Source organism: Xenopus laevis, chromosome 5L (assembly GCF_017654675.1).
Source record: "Xenopus laevis strain J_2021 chromosome 5L, Xenopus_laevis_v10.1, whole genome shotgun sequence".
Classification (NCBI taxonomy): domain Eukaryota; kingdom Metazoa; phylum Chordata; class Amphibia; order Anura; family Pipidae; genus Xenopus; species Xenopus laevis.
Genome location: NC_054379.1, coordinates 31946508 through 31967384, shown reverse-complemented (window position 1 = coordinate 31967384; position 20877 = coordinate 31946508). Strand labels below are relative to the sequence as shown.

Genomic DNA, 20877 nt, shown 5'->3' with positions numbered 1-20877 from the left:
TAATTGCCTTCTTCTTCTGACTATTTCCAGCTTTCAAATAAGGGTCATTGACCCCATCTGTAAGGCTACAAATGTTGTTTCTATTTTTTATTTCATCCTTCTGTTTATCTTTCTATCTTTCTTTCATTTAAATCAGTGCATAGTTGCTTGGGTAATTTAGACTCTAGCAACCAGATTGCGCAAACTGGAGAGCTGCTGAATAAAAAGCTAAATAATACAAAAGCCAAAAATTGCAAATTGTCTTAAAATATCACTCTCTAAAAGTTAATTTAAAGGTGAACAACCCGTTTAACGTACTTTCATTAGTAAAAATAAAAGGTATAGGAAACACTACTAAACAATTTATAGCTCAAAAACTATTAGAACAAAATACTTATTCATAATTATTAAGCATCCACCAGTTTAGAGGACTTTTTCTAATAGAAACAGTTACATAGTTACATAGGAAAATCGGGTTGAAGAAAAACTAATTCCATCCAGTTTAACCCCTCCAAATGAAACCCAGCATCCATACACACACCCCTACATACTTTTTACTCATAAATTATATATACCCATATCTATACTAACTATAGAGTTTAGTATCACAATAGCCTTTGATATTATGTCTGTCCAAGAAATCATCCAAGCCTGGTACGGTGATCCACTTTATGGGTAAAAAGGTCCCCTGCTATTTGTCTATAATGTCCTCTAATGTACTTGTAAAGTGTAATCATGTCCCCTCGCAAGCGCCTTTTTTCCCAGAGAAAACAACCCCAACCTTGACAGTCTTCCCTCATAATTTTAGTTTTCCATCCCTCTAACCAGTTTAGTTGCACTTAGTCTCTGCACTCTCTCCAGCTCATTTATATACTGTATACTCTAGACGAGGCCTTACCAGGAACCTATAAAGAGGCATAATTTTGTTTTCATCCATTGAGTTAATGCCCTTTTTATGCAAGACAGAACTTTATTTGCTTTAGTGGACACAAAATGACACTGCCTGGAATTAAAAAAACGTATCTACAAAACCCTTTGATCTTTCTCAGTTAAGGAAACTCCCAACACACTGCCATTTAGTGTATAACTTGCATTTATATTATTTTTGTGCATAAACTTGCATTTACCAACATTGAACCTCATTTTCCAGTTTGCTGCCCAGTTTTCCAGCTTAGACAAATCACTCTGCAAAGTGGCAGCATCCTGCATGGGACCTATAGTTCTGCACAATTTAGTATCATCTGCAAAAATAAGCAGTACTTTCAATGTCCTCCTCCAGGTCATTAATAAACAAGTTGAAAGTCCCCCTATAAGAAGATATTTTAGCAAATACATAGCCCTTTAATTGGCTCTTAATCCACATACATAGTTCTTTTGATCTCTATAGCCTTGCCTGACCTCTTGAGAAACCTCACCAAGTACATACATACATGCATACATATATGACTATACAGAGCTTTTGTGTCTCCATAATTTTCCTTTTGCTTCAGTAACCACAAAAATGCTGTTTGGAAATATTTCTTTCTTTGTGGTAAAATGACTGGGAGACGCGATATTACAACTGTTAAAAAAAAAACACATTCTCGGAGTTGTAAATTCTTTAAATGTTCCATATTAAGCGAACCCTCCGTGAATGTTGCCTCTGGGTGTGACTTACTTTCTTTCCCTTCACAGTTATTGGCCTGTAGGGCTGTAGTTTTGTTCCAACATATTACTGTGCATGTGGTCTTATGACCTACAGTCAACTAATTGGGTGAAAACATGTGATGTCTGCAGTCATTCCTTTCCTTGAATAAGAGGGAGCTATTTAAGGTGCTTGAATGGCTAATGAAATGCATACAGTAACTCTGGTACAGCCAAATAATCCAAATTTTCCTTTTTCTTTGTAATAATAAAATAGTTCCTTGTACGTGATGCAAACTTAGAAATAATTACTCCTTATTAGACCAAAAACAGCCTATTGCGTTTATTTAATGTTTAATGATTTTCTTGTAGCCTTAAGGAATGAAGATCCTAATCACTGAAAGATCCGTTATACGGAAAACCCCCATGTCCCGTGCATTCTGGATAACAGGTCGCATACCTGTACTCGAGGAAATTCTAAAGAAATTACTGCAGTATTTATGTTTCATGCACCTCAGTTTGTGAAATGTGTTGCACAGAATTAGATATGCTCATGTAGTTATCATTTCCATGTGATATCCTATTATTAGAATAGTACATATTTTAATACTAGCGTCACTTTGTTTGCTGTGTCCTTGTTTAATTTTATCTTGTTTTCTATTACATTTAGTAAATCTAACATCCTCTGTGACTATGAAAGTGATCTGCCTTAAGGCAGCCTTCTAATTCTCAAACCCAAAGTGGGAAATTTACTAAAGGGCGAAGTCACCAGCGTGACGTCATTTCGGCAGCTGGCGTAATTTCGCCAAGGAGATAGACTCTGGCGCAACTTCGCACTCTAACGCCAGGTGAATTTTTGTTCTGGCGAAAGAGCGTTACTATGCAAATTCACGAAGTTTTTGATTATACTGACCGTTACCTCTATTGCCAGACTTGCCTTTGCCACCTCAGACCAGGTGAAGTGCAATAGAGTAGATGGGAGTTACTCAAAAAAAAGTTGTACATTTTTCTGTCCCAAAAAACGCTGACGTTTTTTCCTATTTAAAGGGTGATAGACTGAAAAAGATTGTAAATTTTTTTTTGAGTACCCTCCTTCCCCCCTACATTTGCTAACATATGGCACCTAAACTATACTGTGGGCACATGTTTAGGGCATTATAACAACTATATAGAATTTTGTTAAGGTTCCCTGGCCTTGTGTAATGTATTTGCTGCACCATATACGTCCATTGTACTTTAACTGCACACCGTATGCTAATTAGCCAACGCTAGCGTTACTTCGAACTGCTGAGTGTAATTTCACCAGCGTTCGGTACCCTGTGCGCAACTTTGGATCTTCGTGAATTAGCGTTGTCCAGGCGAATGTACGCCTGGCTAAGTGTTGCGATGTGTGCGAAGTCAGCGCTGGCGAATTTTCGCCGGTTAGTGAATTTGCCCCAAAGTGTGGTTTGCTGCACAAAGGGGAGCACACCCTCAACAGCTTTTTTTTTAAATAAAGGTTGAGATTGTAAGAACAAAAACTCTCATGCTAAAAAGTCACCTTTTACCATAATTGTCAGCTTTCTTGTGTGTTCTTGCTTAAACAACTCAGTAGCTCAAAGGTGTTGAGATCAATTCTATGCAATGCGGCATACCAGTATTACTTTTATGCAACGTTTATATCGCCGGACTTGATTGAGAATTCTTGAGCTAGTTGGTAAATCCTATAAACTTGCAGCATCGACAACCGACAACTTTCAGCAGTTTATTTTTAAACACGTGTAACCATGTTCCCATCCTCCCACACCCATGGCCCAATGAGGTCTGTTCCCTTTAGTTGCACTGGTACAGTGATGTACTCTGCTACAAATATTTTAGCACTTTAAAAATACTAGTTAATTATAATCATAATAATATATCCTCATAATAATGTATTTGTGTTTTAAAGGGGTGGTTCACCTTTAAGGTAACTTTTATTATGTTATAGAATGGCCAATTCTAAGCAACTTTTCAATTGGTTTTTATTAGTTTTTTTTTTTTTTTTATAGTTATCTGCCTTTTTCTTTTGACTCTTTGCAGCTTTCAAATGGGCGTCGCGGACTCCCTTCTAAAAAACAAATGCTCTGTAAGGCTACAAATGTATTGTTACCTTTTATTACTGATCCTTCTATTCAGGCCCTCTTCTATTCATATTCCAGTCTCTTATTCAAATCAATGCATGGTTGCTAGGGTACCAGATTGTGTTTAATGCAAATTGAAGAGCTGCTGAATAAAAAGCTAAATCACTCAAAAACTCAAATAATAAAAAATGAAAAATTGTCTCAGAATATCACTCTCTACATCATACCAAAAGTTATCTCAAAGGTGAACAACCCCTTTAGGGATAGCTGGTCCATGTCTCCATGTCTAATCACTGTTAAACTGGCATGTATGGTGTGCTCCCCAAGCAATTGGATTTTTTACCTTTTACCTCATTTGCTCACCAGCATGGTGCACCAAATTGAGATGATTGAATCATTTTGTCAATGTGCTGATGTAGTTATCATCACCTCCGCGATCGATATCTATCGTACTATTTACTCACCCAGGCAAAGAGGAGATTGATTTAATGCATATTCCCTGGTCCCCTGCTTCATAAGCAACTTAACAGCTATGCAAGTGCATGTCTTTTCAAAAGCAGGGTTTTTAGTTTTTTTAAATCTGACACCACCCTGCATGGTTGCATTTCTTGGGATAAGTATCTTCTGTCCTTGGCATTGGTTTCGATCAGAGAAAGATTGCCAAGAACATAGCATTGGTTACACAAGCTTCCGCTTGAGGTGTTTAAATGAGAGAGATCAGCTAGATAAGTTGCACTTCCATTGTATTAATATATTATATATTAATAATGGTCTTGGAGTGCTCTGTAGCTGGAGTCACCTGGGTGCCTGCTCAACTGACTGTCTATGCACAGGTATATAGTTGATGTAATAAATATGTTAGAGCTCACTTACACCAAAATGTTAATTAAACCCTTACATATATTTAGATTGTCTTCATGCAGGCGGATGTCTGGAACACGCATGAGTCATCCATATTATTTTGTAGTTCACTACACATAATAAAACCTGCTCAAACTGAAATGAAAACACAAGCTTAATTGGCCCATGTTATCTAAGTCTGTGAATATATGGAACCACACACTCACATTATGCAGTTGAGGAGCTTACACCATTTATTGATTCACCAAAAGTATCATTGTTTCAGGGGGGGGGGCGGGGTACACTTTTCCTTCATCAGGATACAAAATGAAGTGTACACACATCATTTAAAGCCATAAGCCCCGCCTCCCTTTCCCATAGTTGCATACTCATTCAATTAGTCCACAAGGGTCAGGGCACACAGGCAGATTTGGGGAAATTAGTCGCCTGCGAAAAAATCTCCTCTTCTTCGGGGCAACTAATCTTCCCGAACTGCCTTCTCACTGGCTAAAATGTAAATCGCCGGCGGGGTGGCACACGGAGCGATTAGTTTTCCAAAGTCGCCCGAAATTCCCTCGTGAGGAAACTTCGGAAAATGAATTGCGCGAGTGCCATACCGCCGGCAATTTACTTTTTAGCTGGCGGGGAAGCAGTCCGGGGAGATTAGTCGCCCAGAAGAAGAGGAGATTTGTCGACGGGCGACTAATCTCCCCAAATCTGCCTGTGTGCCCTAACCCTAAAGTGGAGGGAAATCCACTTTATCTAAGGTCCCTTGGCCGCATAGTTCTCTATCTATCCACAGGTTACTGTCTCTTGGCCACACACCCACAGTGTGCCTAGCTGGTATGCCCAATGAGCTCTCTTGTTGGTTTGCTTGTTGTACTCCCAGTGAAAAGAATGCCCAGATACCTTAGAATCTTTGGGAACTGATGATGATGGTGGTACCACTTATTGACATCCATGCCCTTGGAAGTACTCTTGCCAGTATTTTCTGCTTATATTATTTACAGAAAAAATTAAATCATTACTGGATACTGTTGCTATATAAAAATGTTAGCTCACAATGTCACTGGTTTATACCAATACATGTATATTTAGTATATTCTAGTTACATTTTCTGTTATAGAATTATTATAGGACTTGTTTCTTAAATGCAACTGAGAGAACTGGAGATGCACACGGCTATCCTCATCGCTGCCATTAGGAAGCAACCAGTAGACATCTGTGTAGTTAATGGTTGCCACTACAAGTAGCTATCTTTAGCCCTAACCCTGAACAAGAAAGATAGGAACACAAAATAAAATAACCCCATAAGTAAACATTCCATTTCTTTGCATTAAAAAAATAATGTGGCAGTTTTAAAAAAAAAGTTTTAGTTTTATGTTTAATAAATTGGCAATTTCATAATGCAGAGGGGTACAAAGGAGCACAGTTTTCATCAACATTTACCAGCTTGAGGGTTTAAACATTTTTTCTGCATGTGATTTTGTGAACCTCCCCACGCTACAGTTGGAAAAGGCATTTGGCATTTTCTTCCAAGAATAAAATTCCTGGGAAATATCCAGCCTCTTCAACTGAACGTCTGCATGGTAATGTCTTGCAGCTTTAGTAGATTGAAATATGTTAACCCTGCTTGGGTTCCAGAATCTTTGTTAAAGATGGTCATAGACGCGCAGATATACCCTTATGTGAAGTAGTACAAAGAACATATCAGATGATGTTCTGCCCAATGATTCAAAGACGGCAAATGTACGAAAGTTATGTCCAACATATAGTATTGAGAGTCACCCACTGATATTGTCAGACATACATACATGCAGCTATATTATCGTTACCTGACAGAATCTTCGAACCTGTACGATCGACTAAATGACCGATTGCCATGGCATGAAAATTGTCGGGATGATCCACACATGGTCCGAAAATCATACCCAACGGAGATTTGTACAACTTTATCTTTGCGTCTTTATGGCCATCTTAAAACTACCCATAAAGGGGTTGACACGTCAAGGAATCACAATCTCTTTCTTTTAGGCTAACTCACAGGCCACATACTACATTGTTTAAACAGTGGCTGGCCAGCCTATTAAAATATTACAGATCCATAAGAAAAATAATTTTAACAATTATAAATATAGGTCCAACAATTTATAAATGTCTAAAATATATATACCCAAATTGATAAAAAATGGTGCAATATATAGTTATGTTAGAGAGGACCAGCTTATCACATATCATATGTTGGACCTTGTGTCCGTTTCAGTTCTCATTAGGACCTTTTTCAATACATATATCTGCTTTGTAATATTTTTAGTATGCTGGACAGCCATATTTTAAATTAGGTGAATACACTGATATAAATTGTGATTGTTGTGTTTAAGTGCTTATTTGATTCTAAAAAGCCCCTTGCTTCTTGTTTCTTTTGTAGTCACCTTAATTCTTCCACATTTTTCTGGTGTATTAATTGGTCTGACTGTGGGTGGTTGGAGGCCTCCATTAACAGAGTCTTGGGGCTCTGATTGGATTCATTTGGGGTTATTCTATTTTTTTTTTTTTTTTGTACACATACCAGATTTTAATGAATGTGGCCTTGTACAGTCAAAACATTTGGAGTCTCTTTAATATTTGGTATTTAGTAATCAAGTCATGCCCTATTCTAGTAAATTACTAATTCCGCTGTAGTCATTAACTAGAATTTTATCCATCCATAAATGAGAGCTTTTTCAAACTACTAACTGTTTATAGTGGAAACTGCCTGTTGCGTAAATAACGTGTGAATGTTCAGGTCACTACAGTTGCACGTACATTTGAGCAAATACTTCTCACTAACATTTTCATGCAATTGAAGCACTCCATAGAGCTGTGTAATAGGCTGTGTTTGAAAATAATAAGAGAATCTGAATCGACCAGACATTTAGACGTGCACTGGGTAATAAACTGGTCACTTTATTTTGGCAGCTAGAAAAAGGACGTTTAGACCATGAAGATGGGGAAGAATCCCTAGATACCATAATGGAAAATAAGATACAGATCCATTAATGACATAATTATACATAGGGCATTTTACAACAATTGCAAGATATTGATCACCCTTTGGAGAGTCACCTGAGAAACATTATTCTTGCAATACAGTGTCATCTCAATAAGCTGCATTTGTAGATCAGAGGTGCTAAGACATCAGGCCTCTCCTTTTCCTTTAATGTATCAAATCACTCCATCAAATTATACAAGTTCTGCCTAACTGGGATTTTTTTTGCAATGTAGGTCAGGTATGGGATCCTATATCCGGAAACTCATTATCCAGAATGCTCCGAATTACAGAAAGGATGTCTCCCATAGACTCCATTTTATCCAAATAATCCAAATTTCTAAAAATGATTTCCTTTTTCTCTGCAATAATAAAACAGTATCTTGTACTTGATCCCAACTAAGATATAATTATTCCTTATTGGAAGCAGAACCAACCTATTGGGTTTATTTAATGTTTGCATGATTTTCTAGTAGACTTTAAGGTATGAAGATCTAAATTATGGAAAGATCCATTATCCGGAAAGCCCCAGGTCCCATGCATTCTGGATAACAGATCCCATACCTGTATTAGAGTATCCTGATTAAATTAGCTGATCTTTAAGGGGCAGATTTATCAAGGGTCGAATTTAATTTTTTTTTTTTTTTTTTTTAATTCGAATTTGATTTTCAATATTTATCATACTCTGGCTCTTTAAGAACTCTAATTCAACTATTCACCACCTAAAACCTGACAAATGGGAGACGTCCAAGGATCGATTTGGAGTTGTTTGCAGCCTTCCTGACATTCAAGTTTTTTTTAAATCTGAATCAAATTCAATTTCAGTTTTCGGGTCGATTTAATTCATCAGAGTTTGAAAAATAAAATTTTTTAAATAAATGTAATAAATAAATTGAATTCATGGGAGTTTAGGGGAGTTTTTAAAAACTCACATGAATTCGAAATTCGACCTTTGTTAAATGTGCCTCCAAATGTATGAAGCCAAAAAGAAAATAGTGTTTTTGAGCCAATCTTCACAGTGTCAACTAAATTAAAACGTGATACAATACTTGTTGAGGCGGAGCAGCAAAAGTTTTATACCAAAAAAGACAGTTGGCAACAGTCAAGAATGAAAGGTATGGGGCATTACAAAAAAATGATTATCAGGGAAGGGTCAGCAGTGGGTAATGAGTAGTTTACCCAGGTGTGGGAATTAGAATCGGGGGCTCCAGTCATATAAAGTTTTGAAACATTCTTGTATTGCTGACTTAATTAGCTAATATGTGTCAGGAAAAACAGACTACTCTGTATATTGAATTTTAAAGGTCCATGGTTCATCTGAAGTTTTAAATAAATAGAAGCAAAAATATGGATAATATAACAATTGAAAATTCTGAACTGACTTTTTGGGGTAAATGAATCTTAGTGCAAGTCTAGACTGAGAATCAAAATAGGTCCTGGCATTTCAGGTACACAGAAACCCAAGCGGATCCCCACTTTCCCAATAAATAGTGACTATCTATGGCATCTTACGGTAGCCCTGTATTGTACAGATTGACAGTCTGCGCCTATTGTGTGACATTCTGAAGCTAATAATCCACAGGTTGATAGAAGCAGTTGACAACAATTTATTGTCCCTTGTATGGGGTGGTCGGAACTGCCTGCCAGACTAATACTGTATCTGGCTGAAAAGAGGCCACATATCCATTGGGCAATTCAAAAATCCCATCAGCATATTGATGCAGTCCTCATCTGACTTCTCCTCATAGGCCTGCATATAGATTGTTGGCCCAAGAATGGGTGTCCAAATGAGAGAAAAGTTTGGCTTATAGAGACCAGATCTTTAAATGTAATGTAGAACTGTAGTAAACTCGGTAAACCAGTTCATTATGACAATATTTCTACCATTTTGTTCTACTACCTGTAATAGAACAGAATGGAAGTTAACAGACTGTATTAATGAATAAAAGGATTAATAGTTGTAGATACATAAAGTACAGGGCCGTATTTACATATAGGGGTGCCTAGCTTTTTCGTTTTTTTTTAAAACCCTCCCCACCCTCTGCAAGGGATTTCCATAGGAAATACGGTGACGGAGCTGAGGGGTAGGGGTCCGAAAAACGCTGCGGAAGTGACGTCACACCGTAGGTGCGTGTTTAAGTCCGATGCCTAGGGCGGCATCAGACCTAAATACAACCCTGATAAAGTGCAAGTATTTTTTTTTTATAAAATGAAAGTACCATTTTACTTTAAAAGTGGTTGTTCACCTTCCAAATACTTTTTTCAGTTCAGTTGTTTTTCCGTTCACCAGAAATAGACATTTTTCAATTACTTTCCGTTATTTATTTTTTTACTGTTTTTCCAAAATCTAAATTTAAAGTTTAATGTCCCTATCTCTGGTGTTTGAGTCTGGCAGCTCAGTAATTCAGGTGCAGACTCTGAACTGTTACAATTTGCTCCATTAGTTGATACATTTCTCAGCAGCATCTCTGGAGTATTAGCAACTATTGTATCAATTCTAACAACTGCCTGAAACCCAGAGATTCTGCTCAGCAGGGACAAAGATAAGAGATGTATCAACTAAATGTATCAATTCTGAACAGTTTAGGGTCGATGACCCACCATCCCAGATGTGCAATATGAAAAATGACACTTTGCACTTCAATATTAGAAATACATAGAAAATAGAAAGTAATTGGAAAAAGTCGTTATTTCTGGTGAACTATATGAAAACAACTAGTTGTTTGAAGATGAATGACCCCTTTTAAGGAGTTTGTACACTTTCCAAACACTTTTCAGTTCAGTTGTTTTCCCGATTACTCAGCAGACTTCTTTTTCCGGTGCTTTCCATCTTTTATTTTTGACCATTTTTGCAAAAATTTAAGTTTGAATATGAATGTTCCTGTCTCTGCTGTTTCAGTCTGGCAGCTCAGTAATTCAGGTGCAGATTTGGAACTGTTACAGTTTGCTACATTAGTTGAAACGTTTCTCAGCAGCATCTGTGGAATATTAGTAACTATTGCATCAGTTCTAACAGCTGCCTTTAATGAACCTCAGCAATTCTGCTTTAATAGCCACACAAAATGTAAATTGTATGTTTATTCTATTATAAAATATGTGGTAGTTATGTCAGCTGTTCTATGAAAGAGGTTGTTCACCTTTCAAGCACTTTTTTTCCATTTCCGTTGTTTTCAGAATTGTTCACCAGAAATAGACTTTTTCCAATTGCTTTCCATCATTTATTTTTTACAGTTTTTCCAGAACTGAAGCTTAAACTTTAATGTTCCCGTCTCTAGTGTTGGTCTGGCAGCTCAAACATCCACATGCAGATTCTGAACTTTTACCTTTTGCTCCATTAGTGGATACATTTTGCAGCACCATCTGTGAAATAATAGCAACTGGTGTATCAGTTATAACCGCAGCAATGAATTAATCTCATTGTTTCTGTTCAGCGGGACCATAGATAAGAAAGAGATAAGAAATGTGTCAGAGCTGCTTCAGAAAGATATAAGAAGGTTAAAAACTAAGCTTTAAACTTCAATATTAGAAAAATTATCACAAATAGAAAATAGAAAGTAACCGGACGAAAGTATTTCTTTCTGGAGAACTAATTGAAAACAAATGGGAAAAGCAACTTTTAAACAAGACCGTCGCAGTGTGTGAGCTGTGCAGGCCCAGGAGACAAGCCCTTGGAGTGTTGGGGCTCATTAAGTTGGATTTGCACCTGCCCCATCACACTGCTGGTGTTTTGCAATTGTTGGCTCATAGCAGGTTACGGTCTTGATCTTTCCCTAGCAGGGTGACTGAGGAAACAGTTGCAGTTAGATTTTTGGACACACACTGATAATTGCTTTCAGCAGTTGGCTGCATTGTAGCGTAGCTTCGAGCAGCACATCGTCATTATTTATTATGTATATTTTTTACATTTATTAATATTCCTATTCTATTTCCAGCTGCAGCCAAGAATGCTGTCTTCCTTGATTTCTCAGCTAAAGAGTGCTATTTTTCATCTGTCAAGAATATTAATTTATTAGGGATGCACCGAATCCAGGATTCGGTTTGGGATTCGGTAAGGATTCGGAATCCTTCTGCCCATCCGATCCGAATCCAAATCCTAATTGGCATATCCAAATTAGGGGCAGGGAGGGAAATAGCGTGACTTTTTATCCCAAGGAAGTAAAAAAATGTGATCCCCTTTCCACCACTAATTTCTTATTCTGATTCAGTTATTCGACCAAATCTTTCACAAAGGATTTCGAGGGTTCGGCCGAATCCAAAAGAGTGGATTCGGTGCATCCCTATAATTTATGTGGGAGCATGTTTACTTAACTTTGAGATTTTTTTTTTTTATATGTAATTTTGAAATTTGGCATGGGCCTAGACATATTGTCAGTTTCCCAGGAGCCCTCAGGTCTTGTGCTCTGATAAACTTCAGTCACTCTTTACTGCTATGTTGCAAGTTGGAGTGATATCACCCCCTCCCTTCCCTCCCCAGCAGCCCATCAGCAGCCTATCATCCAAGCATTGGTAGCAGCTACCTGACACCTCTGCTGCACTGCTAAAGGTGCTCCCTCGTGTAGTAGCACCAAAGCATGAAAACCCCTGCTTTGTCCTGCTTGGGTGCTATTCTCAAGTCTACCACTAGGTGGGGCTAACACGACCGATGTCGTGGTACAATACAATGGGAAAGGGAGAAACAATAGCTGTCTCAAAGCAGTTCCATCCTGAAGTGCTTCTCAAAGCTCAGAATCAGGCAAAATGCAGTGAGATGGCTGTATAAACAGTGTATTTAGAAATAAAAAAAATAAATCCTTTAAGGAAATGGTGGGAATGTAGCAATGATGGCGGCTGAGATGTTTGTGAAATCGGTTTCTGATATTCGTACAGCTGTCTTGTCCCTCTTTTTGGAAAATCAATATATTTCACTAGACCAATATGTATATGAGGAGTATAAACTTATGTTTGTGACTTGTTCTCATTTAATGTAAGTCTATATGAAATTGAGTCTATGTTGTGAATTTTATGTTTTCATTAGTCTGCTACAAGTTGGATAATGAAAGAACTTATATTGGTTGCTTTGTTCATGTTTTCATGTGTTCATATTTTAGTAAAACTGCCCAGTAAAACTTCTCACTTTTATTCTCAAATAATTATATGTATTATTAATGAATTTTGCATTTGTCACTAAGATAATGTTTTGTTATTTTTGCATTTATAGGCAACCCGACAAATTAGTAGTTGTGTGGACTAGGAGGAGTCGAAGGAAATCATCCAAGGTGAGCACAATTAATTGAACAAAACAATAGCTTGTGTGAAGCGTAGGGGGTTCTTCACAGTCAGGACAGTGAGGTTGTGGAATGCACTGCCGGGTGATGTTGTGATGCTGATTCTGTTAATGACTATAAGAATGGCTTGGATGATTTTTTGGACAGACATAATATCAAAGGCTATTGTTATACTAAGCTCTATAGTTAGTATAGGTATGGATATATAGAATTTGATTAAAAGTAGGGAGGGGTGTGTGTATGGATGCTGGGTTTTCATTTGGAGGGGTTGAACTTGATTGACTTTGTCTTTTTTCAACCCAATTTAACTATGTAACTATGTAAGTCTTAAAATGGCCATTGATGTGCAGATTATTAGGCTATAATGGATGAACAAACGTCCGTTCTAATTTTCTGACCTGCAACTAACCATTCAGATTAATATAAAGTAGTAAAGAGAAAAAATCACATAATATGTAGGCCATTAATCGACAGGCAGCAATGATATGAAAGTTATGTCTGGACAATCCACACACGGGCCGAAAATTTTACAAACTGCATCTCGTACAATGGTATCTTTGTGTCTATGACCAGCTTTAATTCTCCCAAGTAATTCTCCTGGGATTTGTAACTGCTTCTCCTTGTATTCTACGTATACTTTAATTTGCATCCCATTGAGGAAGCCACTTTGGCTACAAAAGAAGATGCACAGAAAATAGTGACATCTGGTTGTTGCACATCCGGCTTTCATTTGTACTTTAACTATTTGCACACAGCGTAGTTCATTACTATCATTATTATTTATTATCAACACATTGACACTGATATCTTGCCCAGTGAAGAATTCACAAGAATTCTAATTATTATTTATTTGTGGTGTATTGGCAGTAGCTGTTCATTGTGTTCTCCAAGCCCATCTTAAAATAATATACCAACCATATCAAAACTAAAAACAGTGATTTGAGGATCATTTGTTATGACAGTTGTATGTTCTGGTTTGTTCAGCTTCATTCTGTCTGTTTGTTTTGGCCATCGCTGTCTCCCCGATTGTCGTTCGCAGCAGTAGCATCTGTTTAATGTTCTTCCAATTTGTTTTGTGTCTTTTCAGTCGTCTAGAAGTGTCAAATAAATATCTTCCCATTTCAGCACTGTCATCTTGAATCTTCATAGTAGTGACAACTACAAAATTAATCTAGAAAGAGATGGATGTAGTTCTTATCAGATCTTGTTCCCCTGTGATGCAGAGATTTGCAATTGCATCTTAAAAGTCATCAAGGCTGTGTAGGTTGTATCTGTGTATATATATATATTACTTTCCTAGTTAATATTGTCTCAGAGTTTCCCATTGGGATGCTTGCTTCTTAAAGGGGTTGTTCACCTTTGAGTTAACTTTTAGTGTGATGTAGAGAGGGATATTCTAAGATAATTTGCACTTGGTTTTCATTTTGTATTATTTCTGACTTTGAGCTATTTAGCTTTTTATTCAGCAGCTTTCCAGTTTGCAATTTCAGCAATCCGGATTCTAGAGTCCAAATTACCCTAGCAACCATGCATTGATTTAAATGAGAGACCTGACTATGAATAGGAGAGGAGAAATAGAAAGATGAGTAATAAAAAAGTAGCAATAACAATAACAATTTGTTGCCATATAGAGCATTTGTTTTTTTAGAGTGACCACCATTTGAGCGCTGGAAAGAGAGAGGCAAATAATTCAAAAACTATATATATATATATATATATATATATATATATATATATATATATATATAAAAATAATAATAATAATGAAGACCAATTAAAAAGTTCAAGTTCAGTTGGTTTCAGATTAACAGAAATAAAGACTTTCCATTACTTTCTATTTTCCATGTGTTACTATTTTTCTAATATTGAAGTGTAAAGTTTAATTTTTCACCTTCTTTTGTCTTTCTAAGGGCAAGGGCACACCTGGCGATTCAGGGAGATGTAGTCGCCTGGCGACTAATCGCCTCTTCTTTGGGGATGGCACACACTTCATATTCTGAAGTCGCTCGAAGTTTCCTCCTGAGGCAACTTTCGGAAAACAAATTGCTGCGTGTGCCATGCCAGAGGCGATTTTTCATTATAGCCGGCGGAAGACAGGGGGAAGCCTTTCAAGGAGATTAGTCGCCCCAAAGAAGAGGTGATTAGTCACCAGGCGACTAAATCTCCCCGAATCGCCAGGTGTGCTCTTACCCTAAAGCAGCTTTAGGAAGGTGTTCGCTGAGTGTTGTAGTTGATACATTTCTTATCTTTGTCCCTGCTGAGCAGAATCCCTGAATTTCATTAAAGGCAGCTGTTAGAATTGATACAATAGTTGCTAATATTCCACAGATGCTGCTGAAACACCAGAGACAGGAACATTAAACTTACATTTTGGAAAAACGGGAAAAAATGGAAAGCAATTGAAAACATTTTTTATTTTTGGTGAACAATCTGAAAACAATTGAACTGAAAAAAGTGTTTGCAAGGTGAACAACCCCTTTACAAGTGAACCACCACTTCACTTTGAGTCTCATTTGCAAACCCGCTGAGGCCCAAATAGTTTCCTTACTATGCATACATGCCAGTAACTGCTGCTGTTACCTAGAACCTTGTGCTGGTCATTGTAATGGCTGACCTAGTTCCACCAAACAAAACCAGAACCCTGCTCAGATTGAAAAATTGATGACCATTAAGAGGAAACGTTCCCCGTTGTGCAACAGTAGATTGGACTTTTTGACGGCACAGCAGGTGCCTCCCAAAAATTTAATAAAATGCTTCGATGCCTGTTCTAAGACACCACGGGGCCCACATACTTAGCTCGAGTGAAGGAATAAAATAAAAAAAAACTTCGAATTTCGAATGTTTTTTTTTGGCTACTTCGACCATCGAATGGGCTACTTCGACCTTCGACTACGACTTTGAATCGAACGATTCGAACTAAAAATCGTTCGACTATTCGACCATTCGATAGTCGAAGTACTGTCTCTTTAAAAAAAACGTCAACCCCCTAGTTCGCCACCTAAAACCTACCGAAGTCAATGTTAGCATATGGGGAAGGTCCCCATAGGCTTTGCTATCTTTTTTTTGGTCTAGGAAAAATCGTTCGATCGATGGATTAAAATCCTTCGAATCAAACGAGTTAACCCTCGATATTCGACCATAAGTAAATTTGCCCCCACATCTAGTGGAGACTTTGAGTCCTCCCTGCTATGTAAATGTGAAATAGATTGCTTAAATGTATTGTACTGTATTCCTGCTGCACCAAATGGGGGTTCTACGGTGTTTTGTGTGTTCTTCCAACCAGAGTTAACAATGTACTATATACAGTAGAACCCCAATTTTGCATACCTAGATTTTATGGTTTCCTGGAATAGATGCTGTTTATTAGCGGTTCTGATTTTTTTCCAGGATTTGACATTTTCACAGAATTTACACTGGTTTGCCCTGGGAAACATAAAACCAGGCTCGTACTGTAGAATATAGTCTGGTGATACCAGCACTGTGTCTGGAGTTAATCTGCTTTCTACCCTTTGATTCTGAAATGGCTTACTTCACTTGGCCAAGACCAGTTGTTACTTTAGATCACAATAATTGCAATAACCTTCTCTGTGTCTCTTTACAAGCAAGACTCTTTGTGCTATTATTCTTTCATGCACGTGTTACAGTAACATTGTACTTATTAGTCTGCCTAATGCCCATATCTCCTCCTCCCCATCTGTTCTCTCTTCTTCTGCCAAAATAATCCATCTCTCTCCTAGAAAAACACCACCTCATACCTTTCTATAGTCACTTTCCTGGCTCCCTGTTAAAGACCATATTTTTTTTTACAAGGTTTTGTTTTTGTTTAAAAGCCTTGTCACTTTTCTGACCTACTTTATATTTCATTTGTAATATCTTTCAGCATATTAGTTCTTCTTTTTCTCATTGCTTCTTGTCTGAATGATTATTCTTACAGGAGAAGTTCACCTTTTTTACATTTTAGTATGATATAAAGCTAGCAATTCCAAGCTACCTTTTGGTAAATGTTCACGGTTTGTTTTTAGGGATGTACTGAATCCAGGATTTGGTTCGGAATTCAGCCAGGATTCAACCTTTTTCAGCAGGATTTGGATTTGGCGAATCCTTTTGCCTGGCAAACCTAATCCTAATTTGCATATGTAAATTAGGGCCGGGAAGGGAAATCACATGACTTTATTTTTTTCCACTCAAAACATTTTTATTTTGCTTCCAGTTCACGTAACAATCAGTAACATTTTCATAATTATAAAATTTGTGATCACACATTGTATACGTTACAATTCAAAATGCAGCATTGCTTTGTGCACCATTGTAGAACCAGACAATAAAAAAAAGAATAATTAAAAGGAAGAAAGAAAAGGAAAAAAATAAGAAATAGAAAAGAAGAGAAAAAGAATGGATCCCCCGCTCAACACAACGTATATTCAAGATACGTCTTTAAATTAGTATCCACATTTATTTGTAGTATTACTGCAAATTCAACTGACTCTCAGCCACATAACTCTTCCATGGTGCCCAGATTTCAATAAACTTGTCCATGTTGTCTTGTACTCGTCCATGTTGTCTTGTACACACATTGAATTTATTTTATTTAGGGTTTGCTTCCAGGGTATATCTGGGGACAGCCAATTAATGGCTAAACTCCACTTAGCTGCTGAAAGAATATGTTTAACAAGATGTCTAGCTTGATTATTAAGCTATACTAGTTCGAGATTATGTAGTAGTTCCCAGGGATTTAGTGGAAAAGTTACTGTGCAAATTTCTTGTATCAAACCATGAACCCTATGCCAATGCTGCTTTGTTATAGGGCAATACCACCACGTGTGAACTAAAGTTCCTATATTGTCACAACCTCGAAAACATAGTGGTGAGTGTAATTGTGAAATCTTCCTTTGAGGCGTCATATACCATCTAGTCAGAAGTTTATAGGAAAGTTCTTTCGTTGCTATGTTCTCAGATACTTTTTTGGTGGCCATCCAGATTTTATTCCATCTCCAGGAAGCGCTTTTGGCAAGTCCTGTTCCCATGTTGCACAATATGCAGGAGTGGCCTGAAAAGTATTTGAAAGCATCTGAGTATAAAGCATTGATATCATGCCTTTAGTAAGCGGGAGATTTTTGCATACAGTCTCAAACATTGTATACTCCTTAGATGGCATATTTTGAATTAAACCGTGCACAAAATGTCGCACTTGAGCATAAGCATACATTTCAGAATCAGCAAAGTCATAAGCAAACTGCATATGTTGAAAGGACTTCATATGATAAGGGCCCAAGAGAGATTGTATAGTGTTTAGACCATTTTGTGTCCATTTTTCAAAAAATTGTGCTTGTAAATAGGGATGCACCGATTCCACTATTTTGGATTCAGCCGAATCCTTTGCGAAAGATTCGGCTGAATACCGAACCAAATCCTAATTTGCATGTGCAAATTAGGGATGGGAAGGGGAAACCATTTTTTACTTCCTTGTTTTGTGACAAAAAGTCACACAATTTCCAATATGCAAATTAGTATTCAGATTCCTTCGGCCTGGCAGAAGGATTCGACCGAATCTGAATCCTGCTGAAAAAGGCCGAATCCCGAACTGAATCCTGGATTCGGTGCATCCTTATTTGTAAACCTGGTATAAATGATGGGTTAGCTACAATAGTTTGCATTAAAGATTTGGGTTTACATAATGAATAACGATATTTACAGGAATCCCATATCCATAAAGAATGCTGTATTACTAAATTATGAATCTTAAATTTATTTCTATCCTTATGATCTGCCCACAGTAAGTTATTAGTTGTTAAGGGAAAACAGTCCCATGCCTCCATCTCTACCCAGAGCGTCGCAGTTGGAGAAAGCTGCCATTTAACCAGCTGGCCAATCTGCGTGGCCTTGTAATATAGCATTCAATTTGGGGCCCCTAAACCTCCCGATACTGGTTTTCGATACAATATTTGACTTGAAACTCTAGGTTTCTTATAATGCCAAATGTATGCCAACATCTGTTTCTGCAGATACACAATATCCTTTAAGAGAACAGCCAAGGGTAATACCCGAAAATAATAGAAAATAATGGAGGCGGATAGTTGACTTTATAGAATTGTGAATACCTTGATGCAATCTGTATCCCCAAATATTTAATGCTATTAGAGCACAAAATCAAATGAAAATTCAAACGTATTAGCTTAAGCGTAGAGTCAGACATGTTTATCCCCATCATTTCTGATTAATGTGGATTCACCTTCAAGCCTGAATAACTATAATATTGGGACAAGAGCATAAACAAAGTGGGAAGGGCCGTTAGCGGTTTAGATAGAGTCAACAATAAATCATCAGCATATAAACTAATCTTATAGTCCTTGCCTCCTGTCCATTTGTTACCAGAAATGTTTGCATGCATTCGGATCATTTGTGCCAATGGCTCCACTGTCAATGCAAATAATAGCGGCGACAACGGACACCCTTTGCGAGTGCCATTGCTAATTGCAAACCTTTCTGATAAATGGCCTCGTACTTTTGTGCGAGCTGTAGGATTAGAATACACTCTTTGTATAGCCGTTAAAAATTCCCCAGTAATACCAAATTTTTTAAGCACTTCGTACATATATGCCCACTGTACCGAATCGAAAGCTTTTTGTATGTCAAGGTATTGGAGAAACGATCGCTTCCATTAATTCTTGTGGGAGGGCTACCCCTTGAAGTATATTATTAAAAGCCGCCACTAAATGAGGAATCCGCAATTTTGAAAAATGCTTATAAAACTTTGCAGAATATCCATCCGGACCTGGGGCCTTATTATTCGTAAGCTTTTTAATAGCGAGTTCTACTTCCTCCTCTGTAATTGGCGCATTTAAAGTCAACAACTGTTGAGAATCAAGTTGTGGTAACCCTAAGTGTGCCAAGTCTGCCTGACATTTTTCCATATCTGGAGCGAGTGGTGCTATAATAATCTTGAAAAACATTAGAAATGCCTGTAGGGTCCGTTACCGGTTGTCCTGACTTATTAAAGATAGTAGAAATTGGGGGCCCTTGTTCATCTGTTTTAAGTCACTTTGCAAATTGTGTTGAGGCCGTATTTGAAAAAGCGTAAAATTTATGTTTTTCCACTTAATGTTTTTTTCTGCTTCATTAAGTTGTAACTCTGCCAATTCACGTTTAAGCTTCTGTATCTCATCATTATGTTGACCTGGACTTTTAAAACATTGGGTTAATTGTGTGGTTAGCTGGTTTATTTTCTGTACTCTAGTTCTTTTTGCATGTGCTCCTATTCTGATCAAATGGCCTCGTATATAAGGTTTAAAAGCTGCCCAAATCATAACTGAAGTAGACTGTGCTATGCAATTGTATAAAAAATATTGAAGAATATTGACCCATAGAAAAGTGAGTTTCCTACAACATGATGACATCAGCATGTATTTTCTTATAATGTTGAAACGCTGCCCTTCTTTTAACAGGGCTATTAAACCCTTTTACTTTGTCGAAATAACTGTCAAATTTGCCATCAGTGTGTTTTATCTACAATGCTATCCAAGAAACTCACTTTTCCAAACAGTCTGTCATCAAACCTTGTAGAGTGGGGGACCAGAGAATTGGTAGAAAAGAAAGAAATAGAAGAGAAATTAGCCAAGAAAGAAAACAATAGTATAATGCATAAAAATATTAACTGAAACTGTAACTCCCACTTCTTGCCCTTTACAACCTTATCTGTAAATAACCCATCAAACAGATGCTGTTGGAGGTTTACCACACTGATGTCAAATAGCACCTGGTCTACTGTTGATGCTATTAGGCCATGGGAAAAATTATTATTTAGTCCAATCCAGAACCAGTCTGGGTGCTGAAAACCATCGGTCAGGGGGGTTTTCATGAGCACTTTCGACCATTGTGCTCCACCAGGGGTAACTTTTTATCATCGATGAAGGCCCAACACGAGCTCCAACCACTAGTTGTTCCATGAGATGCATCTCCATAATCAAGCCGTTGTAGATTTGTTTGCTTTAGTCGGAGTTCCATTTTTTTGTGGAGCTGAACTTATAGTTTCCCGAGTTTTCCCTGC

The 20877-nt window shown here is 37.4% G+C and overlaps 1 protein-coding gene across 8 annotated transcripts in view; it reads left to right on the top strand.

Moving 5' to 3' along the window:
- Positions 1-20877, top strand: part of ehbp1.L (EH domain binding protein 1 L homeolog) — a 294730-nt gene that overhangs the window by 27916 nt on the left and 245937 nt on the right. For all 8 annotated transcript variants that reach the window (XM_041562642.1, XM_041562641.1, XM_018262832.2 and 5 more), the window contains exon 3: positions 12767-12824. In XM_041562642.1, coding sequence (XP_041418576.1) covers positions 12767-12824 — 58 coding nt within the window. The remainder of the gene's footprint in view (positions 1-12766; positions 12825-20877) is intronic.